General features: G+C 42.0%; 1 protein-coding gene across 2 annotated transcripts; it reads right to left on the bottom strand.

Annotated features, from left to right (window-relative positions):
• Positions 1 to 462: 462 nt before the first annotated feature.
• Positions 463 to 25,981, bottom strand: LOC116037543 (enhancer of mRNA-decapping protein 3-like). 2 transcript variants are annotated; one of them, XM_031281446.2, is made up of 7 exons: positions 25,894 to 25,981; positions 24,377 to 24,556; positions 23,175 to 23,371; positions 14,512 to 14,868; positions 7,916 to 8,069; positions 2,960 to 3,177; positions 463 to 2,528 (listed from the first exon to the last, which is right to left on the bottom strand). In XM_031281446.2, the coding sequence occupies exons 2-7, from the start codon at positions 24,538 to 24,540 to the stop codon at positions 2,194 to 2,196; spliced, it is 1,425 nt and encodes a 474-aa protein (XP_031137306.1). In that variant the 5' UTR covers positions 24,541 to 24,556; positions 25,894 to 25,981; the 3' UTR covers positions 463 to 2,193. The 2 variants fall into 2 exon arrangements, with proteins under 2 accessions (XP_031137306.1, XP_031137305.1); XM_031281445.2 differs by lacking the exon at positions 25,894 to 25,981 and adding an exon at positions 25,722 to 25,850.
• Positions 25,982 to 26,084: the final 103 nt, after the last annotated feature.

Genomic DNA, 26,084 nt, shown 5'->3' with positions numbered 1-26,084 from the left:
TAGAAAAAACCTCAACCTTACTGGTGCCCCCCACACCAGCCCATTCTACAATCTTCGCCGTTTTGAGTGAACCTGGATTTCGTGCGGACTTGCTCAGTGTCATACTTTGGCAGCAAGGTCCGTACGGATTATTCACATCGCAAACACAAGATGGTACCAGAGCTTTGATGAACAGATTTCATACAATTATATTCAGACTTTCATTCCATATATTCAGACTTCAAATATATCATAATATCCATCCAGCCATCCATCCATGATGTTTATCAATGAGATATATTTGCAGCTTCAAATGGTTTGCCTGCTGCGTCGTTTGGTTTTACATGTTTTTAGATCATACTGTCCATAGGCTATCTTTAGCAGTCTTGCTTACTTACTTTGTGCTCATCTCCGCGGCTTTGTCAGAAATAACCAAGCATGGTGGCAACAAATAAGTCAAAACCTCAGGTACAAAATATTTTCAAGATTTTCCAGAGTTTACTACACTCCTAAAAAATGTGAGATACAAACCCATCGGCATTAAACACTTATTTTGTATTGAAATGCCCCCCCCCCCCGGCCCCTCACACTAAATTATTTTAAGACTCCTCGCCAATCAAACTTGCAAGGAATGTGGAATGTTTTTAAACGTGATTGCTTGATTTACAGTCATGATCAAATCAGTCTTTGCTGCAATAGAGAAGAAAAATAATAGTGGTTCTGAGAACGAGCAGGAAAAGAGGCTGGAGTGTGTTAAACTGCCCGTGTTTCCCTGAGTGAAGGTTTTATTTCTATTAATATTCAGATATATTACTCAGAACTTCGTAGAAGCCCCAACAGCTTAAGCTTCATCTAAACGTTAAACACCTGGATCTGGGCAGTTTCTAGTTTTGGGCAATCTCTCAGGAGATATATATATATAAAAAAAAAGTCCAATTTTCTTAAAGAGCTATTAATTAAATAACTCTTGTTCACCACAAATTCCTTGATTCTTGTTTTACTATTTTTGTCAGAGCAAGCCAAGGCTACTACTTAAAAAAAAAAAAAAAATGTATCACCCCTTCATCACACATTCAGTCCAGAGACTGCTGACCTTGCATTGAACGATTCAATAAATCCATAGTAGTTCTAAAAGTTAGTTTAGTGAGAACCCTGCAAAGCCTATCAATCTGTCATTTATAACTTACGACTACAAGTTTTTGACTCTCAAGTTTTAACTTGAAGTGCTGTATTTTGTTAGCTACCAGTCTAAAAAATGAGGCTATCCTTTTACTTACGGTAAAGTTGACAATTTGCCGATCTGAGGTTATAACAGGAGATCACTATGCTGACCAAAAGAGAGGAAGTGGTTATTTCACTGAAGGTGGCTGAATTTAATGTGTGAAAATTTCACCACAATTTACTGGCTATCATCTCTAGATATTAACTTGGTCCAAGATGTTTTTGGTCCTTGGAATGTCCTCAGGGGTGCCTGCTACCACTTTTCATTCAGTGGTTATAAACTCATAACTATCGTGCTATCGGATTTAACGTAAATGTAAAGTTTTTCCATTGCTCATTCATTCGTTCCTGAGATGTATTCCCAAAATAAATAAAAATATATATTCCGTGTAATATCCCCTTTTCAGTGAAACATGTTACAACCATTATTAGACAAAACATACCCATTTAAGTAAGTAAAAAAACTGCATTAAATTGAAAGACAATGGACATGGAAATCAACTGTGGGCCAGATGAATGGCAGATTCGGGTTGGCAGACGGCTTTAGGCTGAGTTGTGCACAGGGTCACGACCAGACTCCACATGCAATCTAAAGGAGGAAACAGGAACTGTGTCTCTGCTGCTCTGACTGGTCACAGGATCAGAGGTCATAGATAGACTCACAGTGGTCAGCATTTTGTAAACATATTCACATCATCATGGAGCCCTTATCAAAACACACCAAAGAACAGGAAACCTTTCCCTCTCAAAAACAAGAGGTGTCGCACGCAACGTGCGGCAACCCCGGGAGTTTCCAGCGGGGAAAGACCAACGCCATATGATTCCAGACGTGTCATGAAGTTCTATACACTTCGTAACAAAATATTGTTTACGTCATATAGTTTGCTCTCCAGCTATTGCCGCATACACAATGGTACCTTTACCCACTGTGGAAAAGCAGACCATTCCCTCCTATTGTTCATTTGTAACTAAGCAATGTCAGTGGGTACTCTGTTATGCCGTGTGCAGAGGAATGACAAATTTACATCCAAAGGGTGAGTGGTAGCTGATTCCAACTTCCTGGAAAATCAGTTTAGGGATGCCAATGTCACAGAGGTAGACCCTGCTCTCCGTCTCAGCTAAAGGTAGTGGAAGGCCCAAAAAGAGGGTCCACTTCGCCTCGACAGTCTGATGCTCGCCGCTGACCGCAGGATCGATACTTAGGACTGGAGCCCGGTTCTGGTTGGCCCATTCAGCAGCTGATTGGTACCAGGTCTGCTCCCTCAGCATTGGGTTCTCGTGGCAACCCAGGCAGTTGATGACCAGATCAACAGGGCTTGTTGGCAGGTCTGGGACAGAGGAAAAGGAGAAGAAAGAGACCCATAAAGTTGGTGAATGCAGTGTTTCAAAGGTGCCTCACAAAACCATGAGAGAATACATTTTTGGTGCAAGGGATCCCGCTAAAAACAATCTTTTACTGTCTAACATAAAATAATTTCAAGTGTGCAGAGTCATAAATGATCGTCAAAAATGGTACAACTTGCCTTAAATGCTGCTGCTCCACTAGAGGGCAACATTTATCTGTGCTGGTCTGTTCCAACAGAACAACATGAACTGATCCTATCAAAGACACTCTGAATCATGTTTCACCACATTTATCACCATCACTTTGGACACAGATCAGCCCATACATCTAGCATGGCCCTTTCCATCAGTGTCACTAAATCCTGAACGGACAGGGATTTTAATTATCTAAAAACTCTGTGTTGGTGTGTTCTACCTTTGACGCCGGCCACTTGCTTGCTGTTGGTTCTGCTGTAGAGGTGGACCTCACTGGTGACCGACTCCTGCATCTTGACAAAATTGGGCAGGAACAGGATGACCTCCACTTCGTGGTTGGCCAAGTGTCTACCACAGCTGATGCCCTGGGCTCCCTGGATGTGTGGCCCACACAGGAGGACCACAGTGGGCCTCTGGTGGACATTTTTTGGTGTGAGTCTGGGGACATTCATGAGATTACTTCACAGACAAAGTACAACTAATGTAGTATTCATAAATTAAACAATAAATATGTTATCAAACAAATTGCATCATATCCACTATGGGCTGATTACCAACCCTAATCCAGTCTCAGTCAAGACAACAGAAGACATGATTGTTTAAAGACACCAGGGAGCCCTTTATACTGCCAGTGTAAACATGTGGTATTCTGAACCAGCATGCAATATCAACTCGTACTGTGATTCAATCACTTTAAATCACTACAACAAACAGTAACCTACAGGTAGGTTGAAAACATTTGATTAAAACAAAAAGAAAATCCTGGCTCATCTTAATTCTGTTTTCAGATAGGACAGAACTAATCTATAATAAAAAAAATGTTTTTTTTTGAAAAAATTAACAAACGTTAACAATAACAAAGCAAGTGTTAGTGAAAAGTATAGAATATGCTATGTTCAACAAGTCCTTGGTAGTGTGGTATATTTACTGATGTTTGCAATTTTAAAACTTTTTATCAGCTTTATATTGGGATTATTCATCTTTCTTAGTTAAAACAGGGACAATGTTGCTCACAAAAAAAAAAAAAAAAGAAAATGTTTCAAACAGTGGAGGAAGACATTTACTGTTATAATAATAATAAGTTGTCCATATATTGAAGATTGATCAGAGCCCTGATTTTGCTGTTAGACCCTATCATCCAATCATGGTGCTATTTACAATAGCTAGCCATGCAACAAAAATGTAACTGGTAGCTACGTAGAACTTTGAGGTAAATAGAAAGCCAGTTGGTGAGTTTACTAACTCCTGTTATTTATTCTACCTGCTTCATTTTGTATTAAAACTGTCAAACAAATCACATGCATCAATAACTTTTGTTGAAAAACAAAAAACGTCAGTCCACTAGAAGGTTCTCTATTGTGGTCATGGGCACTTTGGTGAATTAATTGGAAGCTTAATTTCAGCCTTGAGTATCTGTTCACTTTATGACTTGTATGACAGGGGGGATAGGGAAGTAGTGAAACACCATTGTAGTGTCTGTGATTCTGGTAATACAATATAAATGTACACTTGATCTGAGCTCACAGCAGTTCCAGTGTAAACTTGAGACACAAGTATTACAGTGCTAAATTGATAAAAAAGGATCTGAGACAATAAAGCTGTTGGTTATATGAGCCTCTGTGCTGCCGTTTGATCTTAAGTAGGACTACATCGCTCATAAAAGGTAAACAATACCAAACAAGGTTGCTTCACTGTATTAGGATGTTCGTGACCTGCAGTGTGACTGCTCGCTGTAGTGCTCTCCTAAGAAAATAATCTCAGAGGGGGGTCAAGGTTAATACCCTGTAACTTATGTAGAAACATGGCAGTAAAGATGATTGCCATGGAAACTGGAAAACATGACATGAAAACAAAAAGTTGGACAGACCGGCTCTAATGATTATATAACTACTCAGACAACGATGTTTGGCACATGGTTGCACATACCTTTTCTGATTATACCATGGCAGCGGATATTTAGAAACTGGCTAACTTCATTCTTTTACACCCTTATCAGACATTGATAGGCCGCCCCATGGGCCGCCCCCGGGGTGGCTGTGGCTCGGAGGTAGAGTGGGTGCCCCTCAACCACAAGTTTGCCGGATCAATCCCAGGCTCCTCTGTCCCACATGTCAAAGTGTCCCTGAGCAAGACACTGAACCCCAAGTTGCTCTGTGTAAAGATGGCGCCGCAGAATGGCGACACGGTGTGTTGGAGCGCTCTGTTTTGTTTTGTGTTTTAACTTTGTTTCTTGCGATGGTACCCGTATCTCATTCACAAGTGAAGAGCTCGTGAACTTCAGGGCAACAACACTATCAGACTTACTTCCCACTTTTCTTCTCCCTTCACTGGAAATTTTGGACATTCTGGTCCAAGGTGCGCTCAACTTTGCTCACGCAGCGAAACGCCGGAGGAGAGGGAAACGGGCCGGTGCGCTGGTGCATCTCCGCCAGCAAGGATTACGCACACCGTTACCTGGAATATTCCTCTCTAACGTGCGCTCTCTGCCCAACAAAGTGGAGGAATTACAACTGCTGTTGGGGGGAAACAGGGACTTTTCTTCATCTGCTGTTTTGTGCTTCACGGAGACGTGGCTCTGTGGATTAATACCGGACTCTGCGCTGCAGCTGGCAGGCTTCCAGCTTTTCAGAGCGGACAGAGACACGGACCTCTCCGGCAAAACTAAGGTGGAGGAATCTGTTTCTACATCAACAGCGGTTGGTGCAACGACGTGACAGTGATCCAGCAGCATTGTTCTCCTGACCTGGAGTATTTCACCATAAACTGTAAGCCTGTTTATTCACCCCGTGAGTTCCATTCATTCATTCTGGTCGGTGTTTACATCTCACCGCAGGCCAACGTGCAGGACGCGCAGCGCATGCTTGCCGACCAGATACTGTGTGTGGAGCGGACCAACCCGGACTCCCTAGTTATTGTCCTTGGTGACTTTAATAAAGGGAACCTCACTCATGAACTCCCTAAATATAGACAACATATTAAATGCCCGACCAGAGAGGAGAACATTCTGGATCAGTCAGGGATGCTTATCACGCCGTCCCCCGTGCTACACTGGGACACTCTGACCACGTCATGGTCCACCTGATCCCCGCCTACAGGCAGAAACTAAAGCTCTGCAAACCTGTAGCGAGGACATCAAGGAAGTGGACCAGTGAGGCTGTGGAGGATCTCCAGTCGTGTTTGGATTCTACTGACTGGGATGTGTTCAGGACTGCTACCCACAGTCTGGATGAGTACACAGAGGCTGTGACGTCATACATCAGCTTCTGTGAGGACTGCTGTGTTCCATCAAGCACCAGGGTGAGTTACAACAATGACAAACCCTGGTTCACAGCCAAACTCAGAAGGTTAAGGCTGGCTAAGGAAGACTCGTTCAGGAGTGGGGACAAAGACAGATTTAAAGAGTCAAAGTTTAGCAAATTTAGCAAGGCAGTGAAGGAGGCTAAACATCGGTACTCTGAGAAGCTCCAACGCCAGTTCTCAGCTAATGACTCTGCGACTGTCTGTAAAGGACTTCAGATCTCTGCAGATCACCAACTACAAGCCTAAAACCCCCCACTCCTTCAATGACCGACACCTAGCCAATGACCTGAACGAGTTCTACTGTCGACTTGAAAGACAAAAGGAGAGTCCTGACACCATCCCCCACGACACCTCCCTACAGCTACAGCCACTGTGCATCACCTCCACCTCGCCCACCTCAGCAGGGTCCTGGGCCCCCCCACCAATGCCCTCCTTAAAGGTCCCCTCCACCTCCACCCCCCCTCCCACCTCAGTGACGACTCTCTCCATTCACGAGAGGGACGTCAACAGACTCTTTAGGAGACAGAATCCCAGGAAAGCTGCTGGACCGGATGCTGTCTCCCCATCCAGCTTGAAGCACTGTGCTGACCAGCTGTCTCCAGTGTTCAGACATTTTTAACACCTCACTGGAGACATGTCACGTGCCAGCCTGCTTCAAGACCTCAACCATAATCCCTGTCCCCAAGAAGCCAAGGACCACAGGACTTAATGACTTCAGACCCGTCGCCCTGACCTCTGTGGTTATGAAGTCCTTTGAGCGCCTTGTGCTTTCTCATCTCTGATGGAGACGAGTCCGCCTACAGGTGGGAGGCTGACCACCTGGTGACCTGGTGCAAGCAAAACAACCTAGAGCTCAGTGCTCTAAAGACAGTGGAGATGTTTGTGGACTTCAGAAAGAACCCAGCCTCACCTGCCCCCATCACCCTCTGTGGCTCCACAATTGACACTGTGGAGTCTTTCCGCTTCCTGGGAACTACCATCTCCCAGGACCTCAAGTGGGAGCTGAACATCAGCTCCCTCGTGAAGAAAGCACAACAGAGGATGTACTTCCTGCGGCAGCTGAAGAAATTCAACCTGCCAAAGACAATGATGGTGCACTTCTACACAGCCATCATTGAGTCCATCCTCACATCCTCCATCACCATCTGGTACGCTGCTGCAGCGTGTCATTCGGTCAGCTGAGAAGGTGATTGGCTGCAATCTGCCGCCGCTCCAGGACCTATACGCCACCAGGACTCTGAAGCGTGCTGGAAAGATTGTGGCTGACCCCTCCCACCCCGGACACAAGCTCTTTGAGTCACTCCCCTCTGGCAGGAGGCTGAGGTCCATCAGGACCAAAACCTCACGCCACATAAACAGTTTTTTCCCCTCCACCACTAGCCTTCTAAACAAGGCTCGGAATCCACCCTGACTCTCTCCACACCCCACCTCTCATGCCACTGTACCTACTCTGCTGTAGCGTTCCTTTTTACTACTTTTTTTTAACTTTTTTTACTACTGTTTAACTTATTTTACTATTTATTTAAATTTATTTTATCGTTATTAATACATACTGTTATATAAACATATGTTTATCCTTATATTGTTTATATTCTTTTTATCCTTCTTATATTTGTATGTGTGACATGCTCCAACAACACCATGACAAATTCCTCGTATGTGCAACGTACTTGGCAATAAAGCCCTTTCTAATTCTGATGCTGATTCTCCGCGGATGCTGTATGTATAGCTGTCCACTGCTCCTGATACTTAGGATGGGTTAAATGCAGTAATAGAATTTCACTACACTGTACTGTACTGGCTGTATGTGACGATTAAGAATAAAGTTTGATCCTTTGATCCTTTTGATCCGTTATACCACAGTGCTATTCTTTACCTGTTTGGTCCGCCCAGCAGAGTGAGGGCCATCTGACTAGAACAAACACCGATCGTCTCCAGCCTGCGCTCAAGAGACAGGCCCCAGCGCTCCGCAGCTGCTAGTAGACGCTTATGAAGCTCATAGGGCACGCTGGGAACCACCAGGCCTGAATCTGCAGAGAGAAAGAATGAGGTGAGATAGATAGCATTTTAATGCGGTTCTATACTTTATCATGTCTAATGCAACAGAACATTAGAGCGTGAGCATGACAGGGTGGTTTACTTGTTAATAAAAACATCTTCCTGTTCTAGCAAACACCTGCCCAGATTATATGTCCTTAAGCAAGACACAAGGCACAAAAATAGAATTTCTCCACTAACAAAAGTCTGTCATTAACATTCCACCATTGCTATCTAAGTCATCTCAAGCACATGCCCAAACCAGGCAACTCAACCTTGCATGGCTTGTTGGTAGATTTTATTCTACCGATAACATTCCCGTAAAAATGATCCATGTAAGATTTCTGATTTTATGACAGTGGGAGTTAGTACTGGGAGACATTTTGCTAGAATAAATGCCACCAGGTATATATTTTAATGTATGCCTAAATCTTGAATTTCAAAATGACGACAGAGAAAGACGGAGCAGTATATATCAAATTTAGATAAAGTGTAGGAAATCTAATTTGTCTAAAATTAACTCCTGAAAAAGAAAGCTGAAGAATATTCACCCGCATATTTTTACTCTTACATCTTCCATTGGAGTGGTCTGACATGCAATATATTTCCAAATTAGACCTGAACTGTAATACATCTTCATAAGTACTGTGTAATTTTGCAATTTATCTTTGTTAGTCAGTCATCGGTGCACCTTGAAAAACAACAGCTGGAGTAGAAGTGAAACCTAGAAACCCGACCTCTAAGATAACGACAAACGGTCTACGGATAAACACACAAACACATTCTCCAGGGAAAAGCCCTTCCTCCTCCTCATGACCCGATCTGTTCTCATCATGGAAGACTCTCTATTTCCTGCGCTGTTTGTCACTGCTGTCTGTGGCAACAAAGGGAAGACTGTCAGTCTTTACAAAACATGACAAACATGAGACAGCCAGAGTGAGACGCCTATTCCCCCGCAGGTCGTCAGTTCACACGCACCATCACGTGGTTTCTGACCAATCCCCAACCCTGAGCTCTGGGATGAGGCTACACTGGGGTGGACCCCCCACATCGGCTGCTGTCTCAGTCAAAACATACAGCAGGTTGGCGTGACAAAAAAGGGACAAACATCATATACACTGTATGTATATTTATATATGAACACCTGCACCTGTATCCCAACAGCTCCTGGTGAGAGATTTTTGGGGGGGGGTTTGCTAAACATGGGGGAGGCATGGTGTGCTATGGAGGGCTAAACAGTAGATTCAACTGGAATATGTCCCCCAACTTAATTGCACTTGGCATTTCAAGGAATGCACAACCTTTTTCAAAAGATCATGTCTTTGATGGAGCACTTAATGAAAACACTGTCAAAACTCTCTACATTGCCAAGTCAACAAATTCAGTGCACCTACAACTACAGAAATTCCCCCCTTTTGACATTTGGGGCCAAACTCAGATATTGTTTTTGGGCGTAGACAAAGTCCATTTGGCAACAAAAAAGCTACGGCAAACATGTTTGTTTTAGGGTTGTGCTTGCCTGACAAACATACAATACATACACCACATACAACACTGAGTATACCCTTTCTTACTTGCACAAATAGCCATGTAAGACTTATTAACAACATGGGAGGGAAACAGGCTCATGAGTGCTTTAAATCCCCCTCACTACACCAGCTGGACGAAACAGGAAGAAATTGAAGTGAATGAGGAACGATCTTCTGTCCCTTAAATGTTAAGGTAGCCTTCAACTTGACACTTGAACCATTACTGGCCAGTGATGGAGGACCGGCTGTATGGGGCAGCTACCAGAGAGTCAAACAGTAAAGGACTGAATATGTGCAAGAAGGTGATGGGCCAATTGCATCACATGGACCCGACTTTGGGCGGGTTAATCTATTTTACTGAAGAGGCCTGACATGCAGCACGACACTGAGCACTGGTTTCAAGAATTGTGCAGATGTTGACCTTTTGTATAAAAAAAATGTTCTTACCAGGTCAGATATCTAGTAACTACATGTGGATTGGACGTCTTTAACCACTATTACATTTCCACTCACTACCACCATCAGATTAAGCTTTTTTCACCTTCTCTTTAGTAACCATCTTTCTTTTAAGAAAATGCCTCAATACCATTGTTTTTATCTATTATTTCTCTATTAGAGAATTACAATTAAAACCTTTTATCACTGTACAAACTGAAGTGTGTGGAACCTTTAAAGAGCCTTTGCTAATCCCTAGCTGTCTATTGCCCGTGGCACATTAGAAGGGTAATGAAAGTCAAGCTGGGGGAACTGCAAGGCTCAGGATCCCTTTGATAAATAAAGCTGCTGGGAGGTAGTTAAGTCCTTAATGGCCCCCTACAGATTTCTGGCCTGGTAGCTGAGAACTTGGTGGCCTCATTGGTGTGCACAAATTCACACTGACACACACCCCTTTTCCTACAGCACACACACAAAAATCTGATGTGAAAACACATAATAGAGACAGACAGACAGACAGACAGACAGACCGACACACAGACACACACACACATAAATTACATATAAATACGGAAACTCATGCCGTGCATGACTGAAATTCTTGCTTATCTTTAGGTTGGTCCTGCTCCCTTCCCACAATTCTTTTATTGATACCGCACAAAGACTGCTAATATGTTTCATTGGGCAACTGAAATGCCATTCCTCACATGAGAGATAAGCAGAGAAAAGTCAACTGCCTCTTGTCATGCAAACTGCTGCCTTGAGTGCCAAGATCAGAGGAAGGTGCATGCACCAATTGCTTTTTAACCATCCTGCCAGGTGCGCTTCTTAATAACTCTCTTGCTGAAGTTGCCGCTACCAAAACTACCCACCCACATGCCAATTCCTCCTCCTTCAAACTCCTACACAAATGAAGTGATTTAAACACACACACACACACACACACACACACACACACACACACACACACACACACACACACACACACACACACACACACACACACACACACACACACACACACGTGGTGCGAAAACAAAACTCAACAGTAAACTAGCTAAACCGGGTAGCCATTAGTATGCAGCAGCACTAGAATAAACTGAGCTGGAAGTAATCCTTCAAGCATGACAAGGAAACCGACGGGACTGAAAGCAATACACGCTGGCTGGATGCGGGCCATGTGTGACTAAGGCTTGTGTTGGGTTAGGGAGGGTTAGATGAGGCTGTTCCATTCCTCTCTGCTGCACCGCAAGAGTTCAACTATGTTGAGCTGCACTATGACGAGGTAGCAAGATGACGGTGAATTAGTTCAGTGGGGCACAGAAAAGAAGCTTAATGCAGTAATCTGTGAGATTCCTTTTACAGTTTTGGTAATTTCTTTGGTTCCAACAGTTCGTTGTTGGGATAAAAAAAAGAGTTCTCTGCGCTTCTGCAGACCACAACAATCCGGTGCAACCAAGGCAGGACAAAACAGTGTAAAGTAACAAAAAATTGCCGGTGCAACACTTGTCGATGTCTTCTTACTTAATAGTTTTATTTCTTAAGGTGCATAACAGTGACTAACGTTTCGATGTAGGGTTACATCTTCATCAGAGTCCTTCTCAAGCTCGTTGTTGGGCTTTATGCGCTGCGTTTTGCACAAATCACTCATCAAACCACGTAGCATACTGTATTTCATTGGATTTTCTGTTAGTAAAGTTTGCTTCCTTCAATTTGTCTGTTCAGCCATAGTGAACATCACTACTCAGGTCAATAACTTGATTTAGCAATGATTGCTGTTGCTGGACAATGAGCTTTCCATCGACATCAGGACAGTCAACAGAAACTACATCTACACCTACGGATCTGTTCAGACCGCACCTTGGCCCATAAATAAAAATACAAAAACTATCTATTACCGTTTCTAAATGTTGCACTCGAAGCATTTCAGCATATTTATTGAAGTGTATATACTTGCAATTTTTGGGTTGTATCCACATAGTTGCAGTTATTGTTAAGTCATATGGATAAAAACCTCGGCTAAATGAATGCAAGGCAATGTAAAAAGTTTTTTAGCGAGAAGCCATCATCGGCCAATGATGCCAATCGGCTGATGACGGCTTCGAGCTGAAACGCTTATTTTAAAAAGGTAAAGTCAATATGAATTTGAATATGAATTTTTTGATTCTTTCGCACAATTTATGATCCCACACACCACTATATAACACTTTCTGGAGTTTAAGAACTTTGTAGAAAGAGAATCCTCCATCAGGTGAAAGTCATAAAAAGGTCTATGGATCAAAACGTCAAAAAACTGCAGCTTGAACCTTAAAACGCATCACTTTACCTGACAGCCAGGGTCCAAAATTAACTTCTTCGTCCACCAGCCAAATGGCTAGTCAATGTTCACATTTCACCAGCCACTTAATAGAGTACCATTGTTTTTTTGGCTGGTGAGTGTAGCAAATCTACCAGCCACTTGCATATTTTACCAGCATTTGGCTAGTAGATGGTGCTAATTTGGAACCCTACTGACAGCATGCAGTTTCAAGAGAAGATCAAAACACACAGAGGTTCACATCTATCCCGAGGTCACTGGGTTATCACGGGTTAAAATATTTTGTGATGACACGCATTTCTTTTGTATCCTGCTTTCTCCAAAGTGATACAGCAGAAATAAAAAAGACAAACGAGTAAAACCAGCCGACAGTTGGCTTGGTTGCAATTTGTGTTGCTGCATGGCTTATCTGGGCTGAAGAGGTTTCACTGCACAGCTGGAATCAATCACACCACAGGAAAGCAGGACAATAGCAGAACTAAACCTACACAGATTGGAACCTTTACAATTAACAATAGTCCATAGAAACGGGCTTGTCAAACACCCATGCCAGTGTGCTTTGGCAACCCTAACATACAGGCAGGCACTTTGTTTTTCTTTCTCTATTCTTGTATTGTTGATTATCTGTTTACTGGCAAAGATTCCAGGTCAAGAGCACTGAGGTTTGTTCCTGCTTCAGAGGTGCTGTTTATGTAAGGCTGTACAGCGGCATGCTAATTACAGAGTGCAGAGGATGGGGATTATGATGACAGCCCTGGGAAGCAGATCTGCCTGTACAGTAAGAAAAGGAGGCTCTGCTTGGCAGCTGTCTGCTGAGTGGCAGACAGCTGCTCCCCGCTGAGCTGCTCTGTGTTACCACAATCAGATTGACAGACAGTATGGGATACACAGCCTTGTTCCAGTCCTCCTAGTCCTGTGATTGTTCAGGACAGGGGAGTTACTGCGTATAGAACCTTGAATGCTGACCAGAGAGCGAGAGTGTATCTGGACCAGCCAAGAGAAGGGCTTTTATTAAGCATCACGATGGGGCTGATTGGTCCAATGTATGCCTGCTTCCCCAAATTAATCCACACTGGCCCTGCAAACTACCTTATCTTGTTACCAGACAAAGGTGGATTTTGATCCCTCTACTTGTAGTATAACACTTACTCATACACCATACTAGGGCTGGGCACCGAACGTCGGTACTTCTATGGCACCGAAAAAAATTTTGGTTCCAAAAGTGTCTGAGCGCAAGCTTATCTGTCCTCTCTGCATACTGACAGAGAGCGGAGCTGACTGGCGCACCCCTATCCAAAAGCACAACCAGTTTTATTAATGTTACTCTGAGTGAGCAGTGTTACCAGAATTTTTTAATTTTCATAACTGTTTTGATTCACAATTAAGGTGGAAAATAAAAGTTTTGTGTTTAATGTATTTTTGTTGATGTTGAAATGGATTTTAAAACATATGGTATAGAAAAAACTATCGTTACGTAACTGGCATCGAAACTGAGGTATCAAAATTGGCACCGGATCGAAAGATTTTGAACGATGCCCAGCCCTACACCATACAAGTCAGCCATTTCTCCAATACCACCCACCCTCCACCTTCCCACTGCTCCAGGTCCTACAGAGTGACTCTAGGGCCTGTGTTAGCATGCCATTTACTTATCCTATGTCTGTATTAACCAGTTATGTAACGCTCAGGTTCCTAAAGTGAGTTCAAGTGTGAGAAAGAACGGGTTTATCATCTTTGTGGGCCTAATTGCAAAGGAGGGCGGTGTGGGGATTCAAAAGCCATGATAAACAGTAAACAGGAGGATATGATTTCAGTCAGCCTGCCACAAGGAGACCTTTCTCTGACCAATGCATTCAATGAGACTCCCCGTTACCGTCAAAACAGCTTTTTTTTAAGATTCTTTTTTGGGCTTTTCCGCCTATAATTTGACAGGACAGCTAGGCGAGAAAGGGAAGAGAGAGGGGGAAGACATGCAGGAAATCGTCACAGGTCTGACTCGAACCCTGGACCTCTGCGTCGAGGCATAAACCTCTCAGTATATGTGCGCCTGCTCTACCCACTGAGCCAACCAGGCCACGTAAAAGCTCAGCTTTACGTGCGAGTGTGTTCGTGTGTGCTGTATGATATGAGTGTGCACATGTGTCTTGTTCTCACCGGTACAGTACTCTTTGCCCCCAAGCTGGGGCACTGTTATCTGTCGGTATATGACGGGCTTCACCTCCAGAATATTCTCATCATGGCGATAGGACAGGGGCTTATGTTCGCCCTGATTGCTGTGAGGCCGTGTCCTGTTGCAGGTGGTCCCATCAATCTGGGAGAAGACAGCGGCTTTGTCGAACAGAGCCAGGTTTCCCTCAAAGTCAAAGTCTGTATCCATGTTCTCATCAGTCCCGCCTCTGAAGCACTCGTCATCCTTTGGCCTCATCAGCTCTCTTGCACCTCCATTCCTCACACTGTTTTTCCTTTGTGTGGCCTGTGTCACCCCTCTGCTGTTAGATGAACCTGTAGAGACTAGAGAACACAGAGACATTAAGATCGAAGTGATTATCTGATTATTTCGACCCCACATGAATGCCCTATCTTGTGATGTTAACGAAAGTGAAAAGTAATTAGTGCATCTTAAAATCTCTGGTCTTGAATTCAACCAGTGAATAATTAATTATAATGAGACATTTTTGGCAAAACCTAACTTAAAGTTCCCCCATTTAGCTCTATAAGCAGCATATAAACATGTCAGAATGGTAGTAATGTAGTTCTAAGCAGATTAATGTATTTGCTACGACTTTAACTCCTCCTGTGGGCACCTATAAGTGGAGACTAGTGTATAAACAGATAATTCATTATAATATAGTAAAATACATAATATAAAATATATGTTTGTAGTTATAATTGCTGACAAATAGTGTACATAAATAAACACTATTATTTAAAGCTTACAACTACATAAAAGTATGTGATACACTACAACATTTATTAAATGTTTATATACTACTTAGAAATGCTAAAAAAAGGACTTAAAATTATTTTCAATTTAAAAATAATTATCAGTATATGCATGAGTTCAACATGTATTTGTGAGAAAACACTGACACTTTACAGAAAAAAGATAAATCCAAAAAACCAAAGTAATAACATGGAAAGGGCAATTGTAGTTCATGGGCAGTGAAAATGGTTCCCATCCAAATGTTGTTTTACACAAAATTAAATTTGTGAGGAAATACCCCAACAACATTATGGGAATCGTAACCTCACATACAGTTAAAGCCAGAGAGTAGGAGGCTTTGCTCTGGGCTACCACAGGCCCATTTTGGCTTTAATCTTAAAACCAAAATGCACAGATTACCCAGACATCCCCCCATGTCTCAGCTCTGCTCACATCCTAATCACCTCTGAAAGGAGTTATGAGCTGTCTTACTATACATCATCGTGTTGTGAATAGTGTAATCCACACACAATGAGTTCCTGCACTCTGCAGTTTCAAATTCTGGCTAGATTGCTCCTTTTATCTTGTGTAACTCTGACTGGTACTTTTCTTATCCTCTCCCGGTTAGCAAAACACCACAGACACACAAATCATACAATGGCTGACTGAGCGGTACTCAAAGTTTACATACATGTAGGCACAGACAAAAAAACTAAATGAACAGAGAACAAAAAAAGAAAGAAAAACTGGAAAAACCTGGCCTTCAACCCCAACCACGCTGAGCTCTCACGCTAACAGAGAGACAGAGAGGCACAGTCGCACGCTACTGTCACTGTGACAGCTAAGGTACTATGGACTCTCTCACGCAAGACACTGGGAGGCTCAGTCATAGTACACTTGTATTGATACTAAGCCAATAACCAACATTAAGCTAAATCGAGACCTGCCTCAATACCACAACACGGCCTTACAACCACTACTACAGACCTTCCCAAATATAAGGTCATATTAATGTGCCTAATTTCCCTCTGAACACAGGCACACGTACTACTAAGTATTCCTAAGTGATTTACTAATTATAATTATAAGTAGCAAGAACAACATTATTAAGTCTGGTCTAAAGTGTTGGGGAGAAGGGTGGTGAGTTAGTGCGTTTACCTGTGTGAACGGAGATAAAAGCTACCATGCGTATTAGCACAAATCAACAATGTCTTTATTTACAAGGAAGTGTTTTGTCATGCTAGTAATAAAAAATCTGAATGAACTGGGCAGAGCTCCAAGTCAAACAGGCTAATGAATAACAAGTAGGGAGACAGTGATCTTTACTGTGTTCACTTAAGACAAACTCACCACCACAAATTAGTACAACTATACAGGCCAGGAATATTTCACACTGAAAAATGGGTTATGGCAAAAATTGCACCGTTAAGTACATACATATTATAAAACAGTGCTAAACTGTGAAAAACAAATCAAATTAGGGAATATTTAGTACTATTTTTAAATGATCTCCCAACTAATCATTAAATATTTGATATGCATTTTTCATTACAGTCCCTAGCATTTTCAGATAGCACTGCTATATTCAACTGCTATATTTAACCTGTTTGCAGTATCCTGTAATGTTACGGTTGATTAATGTTATTAGGGACAGATGAATCAGCTAAACGGGTATGGATAAAGATAAACAGTAGACTGACAGTGTGTAAAACCTACAGGCCACAGTGGGGGTAAACGCATTGAAATGTAAGACTAAACGGACATTCAGCCAAGTGACTGTGCGTGTCAGTAACGTCCAGCCAAGAAAAGGAAGAGAGAGCTGTCCCACTCTACTGAAAATAAGAAATGTGCTTGTTGCTGGTTTAAATGAAGGAACCAGCTGAGAAAATCTGAACATGAATCTGCAAGTCACCACTTCAGTAACTACAGCTGATGTGCCTGCGAACAAGGCACTTAAAACCACTAAAACACACAAGAGTTGCTGTGCGGTTAATGGTGGAAGTCTGTAATCAAACTGGGAAGCTCTCAGTGTGAATGTATGGAGCTGCATGAGTGTGAAGCTCAACAAAACGTGGGTGCCCAGCAAAACCTTTCCAAGATATACAGTATAGAGGTTAAAAATAAATCTGAAGCAGGGATTTATGGGGAAAACACTAAGCTGCACACAATTTTACTCCATATACAGAGGCAGCGAGCTGGTTATGGGAACGGTTTTCATAAGGGCAGAGTCTTGGGGTCCTCTTTCAAAATGCCCTTTTAATGAGATCTGTTTAAGTCTGATGGAATTCAACTCTGCATCATTCACAAAAGCAGTTTCTAAATTCCCATCCTACTCTCCCAGAAAGATAAATGGCAGATATTCAGAAACCATTTCTGGAATCCGAGATCTTGTATAAGCAACGGCCCACCCTGCTTTCTCTTCTTTGTGGCCGGGGGCTTCTTGGGAGCATGGCATTGCGTGTGAAAGGACCAGCCCTGCCCAAGCCACTCAGCAGTTTGGCCCCATGCAATTTGGGCATTAGCTCCCTGGCCACCAGCCTGAGAGCTGGAGATTAAAATAAAAAACTCAGAAAGTAAACATTGCTCCCACAATTGATATCGCTTTTGCCTTCCGAGCACACTGGGACAACATGGCTTCCTGTCGGGGAGGGGGGAGGGGGGGTTGGGGGGTTTCCTGTGCTGCACAGGAGCGAGGGAGAGGGAGGATATGTGGAGAGAGAGAGAGGACAGGAGGGTAACGAGGCACGAAAGCCAGGCTTTGCGTAACCTTCTGTTTAGGAGCAGACACAGAGAGGGAGGGGGAATGTTTATTGATCTTAGTCACACACATATTGTAAAGAGGAACTTTGGTACAAGCCTTTAGCACGCTATGGGAATCCCAGGGGGGAATTATAGCAAAAAAGTGTTTGGTCCCATGCTCAAGCTTCTGAATAGGAATTAGTGACACACAAGGAGTAGGAGCAGAGACTGGGTCAACGAGCTATGAGTCTTGCTGACAAAACAAAAATTGCAGACTGCAATATGAACATCAACTTTTCATAACTGATTTTATTCTCTCCAAAAAAAAAAAAAAAAAAACAACTGGCTTTCTTTTGTGCTAGCTTCATCTTCCATGCACAGGAAAGTGCCAGAGCAGAGGTCGTTTTTACAACCAAGCTCAAGAATATTACACAGTGTCCATTAGCCAATTCTATTGACCTCTGACCTTTCCATTGTTTGGTGATCCTGAGTGTGAAAGTGAACTGGCTTTAACTGATTCTGGCAGAGACCACAGAGCTGTCCATGCAGTCTTCCTGCTGACTGGATGTTGACAAGAGGAAATGCTGTTTTTAGCCTTTATCTAATCAGTAAGGTTGGGTAACACATTCTGATGTTTACAGCTACATGTACAACTTGGGACTTGGACAAAAATGCAAATATGTGCATTTCTGTATCAAGGTGTGACTGAGACGTGACAGCAGAACTGCCCTGACAATCCATGATATTTTGTAGTTATTTGGATTGTTTTATTCAATCACATTTTGGATATAAAATGGGTTCATTTTAATTCACTTTACTACTCAGTTTCTTTTAAAAAGACAGTAAAATTGAAAGTTAAAATGTCAACATTTTAGAGGTTTCAGAAATGACCTAACAGCGTGCACACAACCTTAAAGCCAATCTGAGCATGTGCAGAGCTCCAAATTATCAAAAGCACTACATGATACAGCATTTTTAACTTCAAGCAGCTACTGTAACTGTACGTATGACTCATAATACATTCTCAAATGACTCAAGACATCTGCCAAAGAGGAACAGTGGTCACAAGTTGACCCTTATTATGACTGTAAGACACTGGAAAAGACACCTCCTTATGATCAACACCACAAACCACGGCACCACAAATTACTACAGAGGACTACTACGGAGAAGAATAAAACACTTCTACTACAATGTTTAAGCTCTTATACAAACAATAATATAAGCTTCACAATAGTCAAAGGTTTTGGCTCGGGCCAAGTGTTCCTGTTACTTTGTCCCCCCTTTACTTAGATTAATCAAGCAGGTGGTAACATAAGTCAATAACACTGAAAAAAACTCACTTTTTATATTTATTACATTAAACTAAAAGTTATTAGGGCCCGAGCAGTGAAACTGCAAGGACCCTATTGTTTTTGGTCAGATTATTATTTTTCCAATTCCTTCGTCGCATTTTTGAGGGGGTTACAATGCACGAAAACTCACAAAAATTTGCACACGTGTCACAACTGGTGAAAATTGCAAAGATTCAAAAAAATACTCATATGCACCACTAGGTGGCGCTATTGCAGAATAAAAAACGCGTTTGGCCCTATAACTCCCAAACCGTACATCGCACATTCAAAAACCATATATCTTCACGTTCCCTGGATCCAGCCCATTTCCGCCTAGACTTTTATGCGTGAAAAATCGCGATTTATTGAAAACCTACTTTGCCGAACTCCTCCTAGACCGTGCGACCGATCTGCACGAAACTTGGCAGGTAGCCGGACCTGACAAAAAGTTATCCAAAGAATTTTTATAGGATAAAAATTGCACATATTACACACAAACTAATTTGTGTAGCTAAGTATGACAACACCAACTTTGCCATATCTCGACCAAAATAATTGCTATCAACGCAAAACTTAAGATTCTTGTTTGCCATGACCCTCTGGAGGTGCCCGACACATTTTACGAAAATTGGCCACTAGGGGGCACTACAAGTACATAAAGTTTATAGCTCATGAACAGCTCATCCGATTTTTACAAAAGGGTTGTTCTTCATGGCCGGTTTAGCATCTGTCCAAAACTTGGCAGCAATCGGCCATTAGATGGCGCGGTTTTACATTTTTTTTAATCAGCAAAATATTGATATATGGGAAACATACTTTGTCTAACTACTTCTGTGGCGTGAGTCCGATCGGCACGAAAACTTGCATATAGACTCGGAGGACCCTCATGACAAAATATATCAAAAGAATTTTGATAGCTAAAACAATGCGCAAGTTATGGAGGACCAACTTCCCGTAGGTGGGTGTTGAAACAGGAACGGTTGTATCTTGCACACGGCTATTCCGATACACAAAACTTAAGACAGTTGTTCCTCATGTGCCAATGAGGTTGTGTGCCAAATATGGCATCAATCGGACTTTAGATGGCGCTGTTTTCATTTTTTTTTTAATTAACTAGCAAATTTGCTTTATGCAAAACCTACTTTTTTTTAACTCCTCCTAGAGCGTGAGTCCCATCTGCACAAAAATGTACACGTAGACTCGGTGGACCCTCATGACAAAAAGTTATCAAAAGAATTCTGATAGCTAACATAATGCGCAAGTTACAGAGGACCGACTCCCTTTAGGTGGGTGTAGAAACAGGAACGGTTGTTTCTTACCAACATTTATTCCGATTGCCACCAAACATGACACTGTTGTTCCACATAGGGGCTTGAGCATCCATGCCAAATTTAGAGTGAATCAGCCATTAGATGGCGCTGTTAGAATTTTTTTTATTAATTAGCCACATCGCAATATATGGGAAACCTACGTTGTCATAACTCCTCCTGGGCCGTGAGTCCAATGTGCGCGAAAACTTGGATATAGACTCGGTGGACCCTCGTGACTAAAAGTTATCAAAAGAATTTTGATAGCTAATGCAATGCGCAAGTTATGGAGGACCAACTTCCTGTAGGTGGCTGTTGAAACAGGAACGGTTGTATCTTGGCAAAAGTTATTCTGATTTACATGAAACTTTGAATATGTTGTCTAGATGTGATATTGAGCCACCCCCTATACTCTAGCCACACCCATGTACACAGACCACGCACCCTTTCATAACTTGTGAACCGTTTAAGGTAAACTGAGAGGTATCATTGAATTCAGCAGAGAGTTCCCTTTTCATTGGTGACGATTTGCAGTGTCTGAGTGCCGCGCAAATGCACGGTCGCAAAGAGTGGCGTCCGCCAGTACCCCGACCTGCAAGAGGCGAGGGCCCGCTCAGCGCTGCTTGCAGCTTTAATTATTATTATTATTTTCACCAAAGCCGAGCAGTGTCCAACGTACATTCAACCCTGGTCAAGAGGACCCATTTCAGGTCATCTGTGTTGATATTCTAAGTATTTCTTAACTTTACTCATTTATGTTTGTTTTCTCTTTTATATTGTTCTTCTGCTTTCATATTTTATTTATTATTTATATAGCTTATATTGTCACACATTGTATTTCTTCTTATATTTTTTTGTAGAGCTGACTGCTCAACAATTTGAATTCACCTGTACAGCCCTGTACCTGTGCAAATGGCGATACACATCTATTTTATTCTAGTGGCCGGCCGGTGTGCGTGGGAGCGGGGAGTGAAGCAGAGGGACTAGGCTCTGTGCTGCTGCTGGCTAATTTGGGCAAAGCTGCTTTGTTGTACCCATCATAGCAACGGTTTATACAGTATATCCGGTTTCCTTTTATGAATGACGAATAGATTACCGCCTCCTGCTGGCATGGAGAGTTATTTCTTCTCATGCAGGCACAGAATGTACGTGCTAGTTGGCCGTCGACTGAAGTCTTTGCGGTGTGTTCAAGTGCAACTTTTTGGCCAAGACACCGGCGACGTGAGGAGACGTGAGGCTACGCCACAGTCGGCCCTCGTTGCCACTAATTCTATTCCAAGTATGCTTGGTGCGTGAGCACCATTTACACATCGAAATCAGTGATGCTGAGTGACTTTGCATTTTCAGCCTCTTTGGTAGCAACTTTCTGCTGTGTGTCACATTTCCTTCAGTCTATGAACAATATCTATGTTCTGTTCCTCAACAGAGGAGTACTGTATATTCATTGTTGTGGAAAATTTCTGTCAACAACAGTAAAGTGATTTAAAAAAATAAGATGCAGCTTCACAATGATTAAGCAAAATCTTTAAATAAACTGGGCTTGTCTAACCTATGAAAATCTACGTCAAACGTCATGCCCTCCTTTGACTCCTTGGTGTTCACTTGTAGCAGCTTGTTTAGCACATGCAGTGTTGAGTGTCACAGGTTTCAGAACAAAACTTGATGTTATTTGCTAAGTTAGCAAACTTTGTGTATTCATTACTCATTAGAACAGCAAAAAGATGTTAATATGAAACAATTCAATCATGCTAGCTTAAATTAAAAAAGGACTAGAATTCCAAGTATGTCCAAACTGTTATGAGATATTCTACAACATCAGTAACTTCCCTCACTTTCCGCTTTCTTTAAGTTAACTTAAACTCTGGCCGGATCGAGCAACATTAACCGAAACCTCTGAGCAACATTACAGGCTGAAAATGGCAAGTTTTAAAGAAACTTTGGATCGTGCAACGAGGCAGGCCTGCTTGGTTCGTTCAGGGAATGACCGTAAAGATTTACAAAGAATACGTTTATGTTACTCTAACTGGGACATTTTGGGACCTATTGGTGGGGATTTGCTATGGACAAAATACACATGGTGATGGTAAGACACTGGTTACGTGTAACCATGTATCCAGCTAATTTATATAGCTCACGTTACTGTATTGTGGTAACAGTTAACTTCATTTAATATTGTGATGTGGCATTTGCGGGGTGCAAAAGTTCCACCTAAACATTTTCCTTCCCGAGGCCATATTGAAGAGCCACGCTCGCTGTGTCCGGAGCTTAGCGCTGCCCAAGACCATTGTGATGGGTTTAAAGAAATGAAAACAACCCCTGACTGTTTTTTCCTCCTATCCAGTAGTTCGTGCTCCTGTTGCCAGAACTTCCTCTGCAGCGCTGCGGAGACAGGTCTGGCAATGCGAGACTAGGCATCATAACACTCAAAATAATGTCAATATTTTTTTTACTATAGTCTCTATCAAAGAAAATTAACTGAGAAGTGATTTAACCCCAGGTCATCCATCTACCTACCTCTGCGTAGGATGGTTATTGGAGCAGTGCTGGCATGAGAGCTGCTGCTTGTTACATGAGGGTGAGTGACTCTGTTACTCTGAGCATGGCATCCTGAAGGTATGAAGCTGGGTTCTGTTGCAGCTTCCTGACCAGAGCTTGACTTGTTGACTGTATTCTGGATATCTAGGAACTTTAGCTCCTTGATATCCATGGCACTAGAAGACAAAACAAATGAAAACTGCATTCAACAGGACCCTAGACTTAGATTTTTAGACACAGTCATTTTAACTCGGCATGCCGAAACAAAAAACATTGAGACATGGCCTGTTTAGCCTATTGGGTGGGAAAATCCATTAACATTTAAAGTGCTCATGTTTTGCTTTTTGGCTTTTCCCTTTCCTTTACTGTGTTATATATATCTTTTTTGTCCAAAGTCCACCCCAAAGGGACTTACCATCTCCAACAGAAAACACTGTTCACAAACTGCTCTATTGTAGTCCAGCCTTTACTTCCGTGACAAACGTGCATCACTTTGTAAACGTTATAATGCTCGCCTAGCTGCTAGTGTGGCACGACCTCATACTCTGCTTCCGATTAGCTAGTAGTCCTTACCTAGGTACTGCGCATGTGCGAATCCCAACAAAGATGGAACAGAGGTGCGATGTCTCACTCTGTAGCTAAAAAGGAGAGCTCAACACACAGGGTGAAAAGAGGAGCTGCAGCAATGTGCAGTACAACAAAAATATGGTGTTTTTTGAAAATTAAACCACGTAAACCTATTCTGGTACAACCTATAAATACAATTATGAACCTGAAAATGAGCATAATATGAACACTTTAAGGGATAAGGGTTTCGTTTTCATACCTCCACAAAAGGCTGCACATTAGATTTGGTTAAAAGTAAAAAAATCTTACATGCATGAAAACTGATCTCTTGTTCGTCAGCCCCTTCCACCAAATGTCATTTTGACCTTTAACCACATTTTGACACTAAAATATAATCTCCTTGGTGGTGGACAAATCTGATTCATGGCTGCATGCGGGATACAGACATTAGGGCTTTTTTGTTAAAACTGTAGGGAGGGGAGTACAAACATTTGACTACTGATGTTGTAAAGCCTTCAACATTGCCTAAGGTGCATTGGTTAAATCTGTTGATGACAAGAGGAGAGGAGAATCAAGAGAATGTGTCAGCATCTTTCTTTCACATTCTTTCTTACCTGAAAGTGACCTCAGGAAGAGGACATCTGATCCCATTGTGATAGGGCTGTCTCAGTGAGATGGTCTGGCTGGCGTGATCAACAGATGACACCTCTCCCTGATAAACTCCCAACGTCACCCCACAGTTTATAGACACAACACTACCCAACCAGTCTGTGGCCATTCTGTTCACTGCGATCCTATGGTTCAAAAACATAAACAAGAGAAATGATGATCAACCTACAGTATAGCAGTTCAATTACTTTCAGCCAGGGCTGTAGCTACAATTGAGGAAAATAATATTAGGGTTTTAGCAACCTGCGAGAAGATACATTAGACAGTTTTCAAACATACACATTGTATAGGCTGATTCGAGTATTTCAGAGTTAATATATTAAAATTGGACACTTTTAGGACAATAAATAATTAAAAGGATTTTTAGGGGTCTTCTATTTGGTGTCTTGTAGAAATTGGGGTTTGCCATTTATGTTTTAACATTAAAACATAATTTATAAAACCATGCCAACAAATAAAAGGCTATTTTAATAGTTTAGTATTCTATGCACTAAAAAGGTATAAAGGCTTTATGCCGCCCTACCCATTATTGTAAGCCCAGTTTAATATGCAATTCACTTTTATACAATCTATGTAGTAGGGGGTCTGCTTCGTCTCTCTTTCAGTTAAGGGGTCCTTGGGTTAAAAAACGTTGAAGACCCCCGTGCTAGATTATTGTTGCCAAATGTATCAACAAATGTTTTAAAAACCCAATAACGTTATACATTAAATGAAGACATTATACAAATTGACATGATCTTCTGCCAGAAATAAATAACGTTATAGTTTAAATGAAGACATTACACAAATGATCATGATCTTCTGAAATAATTAACCATGCCTATCCAGTGAAAAACTTAACAAGGCAACTTAGTCTCCGAGTGTTCTTCAACTTCTCAATGGGAGCAGCAGACTTCGGTCCACTAACTTTATGCAGCACCTGCTTTTAATTAAATTGGTCCACGCTGCTCCCCTGCAACGTAATTCGTAATTTAACGTTACTTCCATCCATAAATAAGAGACTATGGCGATTCAATTCTAAATTACATTTTAAATTGGGATAACTAATTGATATCTTAGTGATTTGGGATGCTGCCTATTAAAAACTAGTCCTAATTAAGCTCTTCGTTTGTGTCAAACTTAGCTACGTTACCGAGCATTGTGCAAATGAGCTATAACGTTACCGCTAGCTATGTTAAAGGTTTTTCGCGTGAACCTCCGAGGTAGAGTTAACTTTTAAAAACTTGGGGGTAACCTAAAATAGCATCCATATGAGGGCAGTGTTCAGAGAAATATATGGAAAATCACAACATTAAGCACCAGTAAGTTGAGCTGGCTAGCTGGACAGCTAACATTAGCTTCGCTTCTGTCCGCACTGTTTGCTTTTTATCTAAGCGGACTGCTATAAACTTGTGGCGAGGGCTTACTTTTTTAAAAAGGCTACTTAACCAGAGTGTGTTCAGTCGATAACGGATATATGTACCTTGTCGATAAATCTGTAGCGAAGTGCCAAGGAAAGCCACAGCTCCAGCTGTTGGTTGTGTCGTTTTCCGGGTTGATACGTAACGTCACTTCCTGTATCTTCCACGTGGTTGTGTTGTGATTTTATTTTCTCTCTCTTTAAAGTTTAAATCCGTTCACGCCAGAGCTCACAATTTGGTATATTCTGACATG

The sequence above is a fragment of the Sander lucioperca genome, chromosome 3 (genome assembly GCF_008315115.2).
Source record: "Sander lucioperca isolate FBNREF2018 chromosome 3, SLUC_FBN_1.2, whole genome shotgun sequence".
Classification (NCBI taxonomy): domain Eukaryota; kingdom Metazoa; phylum Chordata; class Actinopteri; order Perciformes; family Percidae; genus Sander; species Sander lucioperca.
The sequence above is the reverse complement of the archived record's forward strand: the minus strand, read 5'-3'. Positions and strand labels throughout refer to the sequence as shown.

What these genes read in the sequence shown, in the direction of transcription:
- LOC116037543 (XM_031281445.2), bottom strand. Translation starts at nt 25,765, where the DNA reads ATGTTAGCTGTCCAGCTAGCCAGCTCAACTTACTGGTGCTTAAT. An exon ending in CTGCTGGGCGGACCAAACAG is followed by an intron (nt 3,178 to 7,915) that starts GTAAAGAATAGC and finishes GAATGTCCCCAG; the next exon opens with ACTCACACCAAAAAATGTCC. An exon ending in GCAAGTGGCCGGCGTCAAAG is followed by an intron (nt 2,529 to 2,959) that starts GTAGAACACACC and finishes CCTCTGTCCCAG; the next exon opens with ACCTGCCAACAAGCCCTGTT.